This window comes from Penaeus monodon, chromosome 36, assembly GCF_015228065.2.
Source record: "Penaeus monodon isolate SGIC_2016 chromosome 36, NSTDA_Pmon_1, whole genome shotgun sequence".
Taxonomy (NCBI): domain Eukaryota; kingdom Metazoa; phylum Arthropoda; class Malacostraca; order Decapoda; family Penaeidae; genus Penaeus; species Penaeus monodon.
The window spans coordinates 16739714-16744713 of NC_051421.1; the positions used below are offsets into that span (position 1 = coordinate 16739714).

At 45.3% G+C, this 5000-nt stretch overlaps 1 protein-coding gene across 3 annotated transcripts in view; it reads left to right on the top strand.

The window, feature by feature from the left end:
• The window catches only part of LOC119595813 (probable phospholipid-transporting ATPase IA), a 92683-nt gene that overhangs the window by 74947 nt on the left and 12736 nt on the right, over nucleotides 1-5000 (top strand). For all 3 annotated transcript variants that reach the window (XM_037944988.1, XM_037944987.1, XM_037944989.1), the window contains one exon: nucleotides 683-762. In XM_037944988.1, coding sequence (XP_037800916.1) covers nucleotides 683-762 — 80 coding nt within the window. The remainder of the gene's footprint in view (nucleotides 1-682; nucleotides 763-5000) is intronic.

Genomic DNA, 5000 nt, shown 5'->3' on the forward strand with positions numbered 1-5000 from the left:
ATAGTCATATTGCTAAAGATAGAAATCACAGATATTTTTAATGGTATTATTTCAGTAGTTTGTTTATTTTATCAAAACTATATGTAAATATTTCTAATTACACCAGATATAATATTTAATAAATATATTGAAGTGATTTACTGTTGCATATGATTAACAACCCAATGACTGTTTCACTTGCAGACAGTTCCAAACAGTGCCAATACTATGGGATATGTTTTTGAACAGTTATACCTACATAATATGTCAAATTATATATGATTACACAGTATTAACATCTTGTGTATCTATATTTTTAGCCAGTTTTATTTGACAATACTTTTATAATACATAAGTGCCAGCTTGATATTTTGCTCCCAAATGTTTCAGAACAGCTTTCCCTTGATATATCTTATGATGGAATCAGTGTGTCTAGCATCTCATTTACTGTTCTCAATAAAGGAATCATGAATGACTGATATTTTGCTTTAACATTATATCAAGAACTATTATTGCACTACTACAAATTAGATGAAGTAGTAATATGGGATATATGTGTTAAAGAAATAAGGCACATCTAATGCCATGTAGAAGTACTTTTAGGAAATGATATTATATAAAACCTACTTAGTCTTTTATGCAAATCACCGTAGATTAATAATCAGAAGCTGAACAGGGTTATAATGGAATATTGACTTTCCAGGCTCACCGAAACTGCTCGACTTCTAAAGAATGTGTTCCGTAGAACCACAACCAGAGTCAACTTAGAAGTAGAGCTTGCTCGTAAGTATGAGTCAAACACCTTTTCTCTTTCTTAATGATAAGTGACACCGAACTCCCGATTTCAACATTGACTTTCAAACTTCTGAAGGAATTCTTCAGTGATATAAAACCATAAAAAGGTGGATGGTGGATCATGTTTTTTGTACTTAAAAAAATATTTATCTTGTTCTGAAGTGTGTTCATTATGACTTAAATTAGATAATCAGAACAAAATGTAAGAAAACAATTAGTTTCAAGGAATGCAGTTCAGTTTTTAGATTGCATTATTTCCACTTAAAAATTATTATAACTTGCCATGCTTAAGTTTTGTTTAGTATGCTCTTGCATGGCTTATTTCTTCTCTAAAAGAACTGAATATCCACCAAAAGACAGCTCAGGGAAATTCTCAGTGTAGGAGATGCGTTTGCATCAGTTGCAGTAAAGGTATAGTACAGGAGTACTGTTTGTTTAACCAACTAGGAGTAAGGATGGTATCCAAAATCATAGTGGCAAATGTTCTTTTTCACGTGTATTGACAAATTAGTATACAAATGCTGTGAATGAGTTTAGGATCAGCTGAATTAGTTATCATATGCATTAAGTTTGTGAGTCAAAAATGTGATATCCAGCCTGCAGCAATTGTTTAAAGGCCCTTGATTTAAATATGATGAGGCTTTTTTTTGGATAGAAAATGCTCTTCTGTCATAGAGGCCTAGAAACATGTCAGATAGATACTGACTAACATTTACTAGAAGAAGAATACATAAGATTAAGATATGGAAAAGATCAGATAATGGAAATATGACATTAATAGGAAGGAAATTTGAATGAATGTTAATATGGGTAAACATGTGCCATTGAAAATGGTTGAGTGAACTTGTATTGTATGTGTGTGTGATTAAATATATATGAACATGAACATTGTTGGAGAATTTGTTAGTTTATGTGAACTTGTGAGTGGCTGGGTATATGTCTGCCCATTGGTATTTGTGATGCCCTTTCTGCCTCTCTGCCTGCCTGCCTATCTGCTTGTCTCCTCGTATAGTCAACAGCTGGATTCACTCCTCATAGGTGTACAAAACAGATGGTTCATCTACCAACAGCATCATTGAAACCAATAGACTTTATGAATGGTGTTTTGATTCATCTACCAACACTATCTTAGAAGAGTGATTCTCTCTCTCTCTCTCTCTCTCTCTCTCTCTCTCTCTCTCTCTCTCTCTCTCTCTCTCTCTCTCTCTCTCTCTCTCTCCCCTCTTTCTTTCTCTCTCTCTTGCTCTTGCTCCTGCTCCTGCTCCTGCTCTTGCTCTCTCTTGCTCTCTTTCTGATATATATATATATATATATATATATATATATATATATATATATATATATATATATATATATATATATATATATATATTATATTTCCCCCCCCCCCCCCCCCCCCAAGTGCCCTGTCCTACAAGGACGTTGGCAATCATGAATTTCCATGATTTTCTTGGCAATTTAGTGCGGTGGTTTGCTGTTGCCTTCCGCCTGGTATTTTTATCGAGTCACCATCTCTATTTACCCGGTTCTGGGACCGGCACTGACTTGGGCTGGTTTGCCCACCCAGTGGCTAGGCAGGCAATCGAGGTGAAGTTCCTTGCCCAAGGGAACAACGCGCTGGTCGGTGACTCGAACCCTCGAACTCAGATTGCCGTCGTGAGAGAGAGAGAGAGAGAGAGAGAGAGAGAGAGAGAGAGAGAGAGAGAGAGAGAGAGAGAGAGAGAGAGAGAGTGAGAGAGAGAGACCGCGGGGGAGAGTGAGAGAGAGTGACCGCGGGGGAGAGTGAGAGAGAGAGAGAGACCGCGGGGGAGAGTGAGAGAGAGAAGAGAGACCGCGGGGGAGAGTGAGAGAGAGAGACCGCGGGGGAGAGTGAGAGAGAGAGAGAGAGACCGGGGGGGGGGGGGGCGAGGGCGCGGGGGGGGGGAGGGGGGGAGGGGGGGCGGAGAGGGGGAGAGAGCGGGAGGAGGAGGAAAGGGAAGAAACCGGGAGAGAAAGGGAGAGAAGGAGGGGGAGGGGAAACCCGAAGAGGAAGAGGAGAGAGAGGAAAAGCCCCGCAGAAGAGGAACCAGAGAAAGAACCGCGAGAAGAGAGACCCGCGAGAGAGAAAAGGGGAGGAAAGAAGAGGGAAAGGGGAGAGAGGAGGGGGGAGGGGAGAGAGGAGGGGCCCCCGAGGGGAGGAGGGAGAAAGATGCCAAGAGAGAGAGAGAGAGACGCCAAGGGGAGAGTGGGGAAGCCGGAGGAGTGAAAAACCCCCCGAAGGAGAGAGAGAGACGCGAGAGAGAGAGGAGAGAGAGAGAGAAGGAGAGAGAGAAGAGAGAGAGAGAGAGATGCACAGTTGTGTTTGTTTTTTGAGGAAGTTTTGGAGTGTAGCGTGGCCCAATTTTGGAATGACTGGCATGTGCAGGAAGAAGGGACCCGGACAGTGGATAGGCCCAGCAAGGTGGAGGCCCTGTAGGGTGGCCCCCAGGAGAAGGCCACGTGTGAGCAGGGCCGCAACTCGAAGTAGAGTGTCTGTACGGTTCCAGGTCAGCTTTGGGGTCATGAGTCCGCAGGTGGGATTGAATTAGTCAGTACGGTGGCGATGCCATGGGCACGCCGCCCTATTGGTCACCCCTGTTAGTAGGAGAGCATGACATTGAAGGCATCTAACCACTCTGAGACCGCTCGGTACATGCAGAAAAAATGCACTAGCACGGACTCTTTTTCAGATGTTTCAAAAAATCACTGCATTTGTTCAAAACATAACGGCATGCACACGTGGGAAGGAAAAAGAAAGGAAAAGAATTGCCCATGGTGTACTTTCAGTTTTGTTTTTGGAGAGAGTGCTGGTCGGAGGCATCGTTCGTGTTCGTGTTGCCACCATCTGTGAGGGACTTGTAAAATGCACGGTCTGTTGTGTATGTTTATTGATGGAAGATTCTTGGTAGTGTAGCGTGGACCAAGGTTGGAATGGCTGGCTTGTGCAGAAGAAGGGACCCGGACAGCGCATAGGCCCAGCAAGGTGGAGGCCCTGTAGGGTGGCCCCAAGGAGAAGGCTGTCATGCTGAGCGGGGCCCACGACTCCAAAGTAAGTGGCTGTAGGTCCAGGTCGCTTATGGGGTCATGAGCGCCAGTGGGCGGGCTTGGGTCAGTACGGCGCATGCCTGGGCACGCCAACCCTATTGGTCACCATGTTAGTAGGAGGGTGTTGTAGGAAGCATCTAAACACTCTGAGCAGAGAGAGAGAGAGAGAGAGGAGAGAGAGAGAGAAGGAGAGAAGAGCGAGAGAGAGAGAGAGAGAGACGCCGAGAGAGAGAGAGAGAGAGGAGAGAGGAGAGAGAGAGAGGATGAGAAGAGGAGGAGGAGAGAGGGGGAGAGAGGGGAGAGGAGAGGGAGAGAGAGAGAGGGAGACCGAGAGAGAGAGAGAGAGGGGGAAGGAGCCGAGAGAGAGAGAGAGAGGGGGAGAAGACCTGAGAGAGAGGAGAGAGAGAGAGGAGAGAGGGACGAGATGAGAGAGAGAGAGATGAGAGGAGAGAGAGGAGCGAGAGAGAGAGAGAGACCGAGAGACCGAGAAAGAGAGACCGAGAGACCGAGAGAGAGAGGCCGAAAGAGAGAGAGAGAGGCCGAGAGAGAGAGAGAGAGGGAGACCGAGAGAGAGAGAGAGGGAGACCGAGAGAGAGAGAGAGAGACCGAGAGAGAAAGAGAGACCGAGAGAGAGAAAGAGAGACCGAGAGAGAGAGAGAGAGAGTGTAATAGTATGGGTGGGGTGTATGATCCCAGTGGCTGGTACCAATGTAAAGATAATGGGGAGTTGATGATCCCACAGGGTGCCACTAATGTAATGAAGGGGACATGTAATCCCAGCGCGATGCCACTAATGTAATAATATGTGGGAGATAATCCCACTGGGTGCCACCAATGTAATAATAAGGGGGACGTGTAATCCCACAAGGTGGCACTAATGTAAAGATGTGTGGGGTGTATGGTGACGCGAGACGAAATGTGTCCCCACAGGGTGGTACTCTGGTTCTCTGGTGGTTTGTTCTTCAGGGTGTTGAGTTAAAGTTGTCGCTGGTTCACAACTTTATTTCTGCGAGAGTATGGTAGCCGGACGGGCTAGGCAGGGAGACCTGCCTGGGAGGCAGAAGCGTCCCGACCTACCCGCTTGCTGGCAACGAGCGGTCTCTCTTAACTGCTCAGAAATTTCTATGAACAAATATCGTTTTGAAACATATAATGAAAAACAT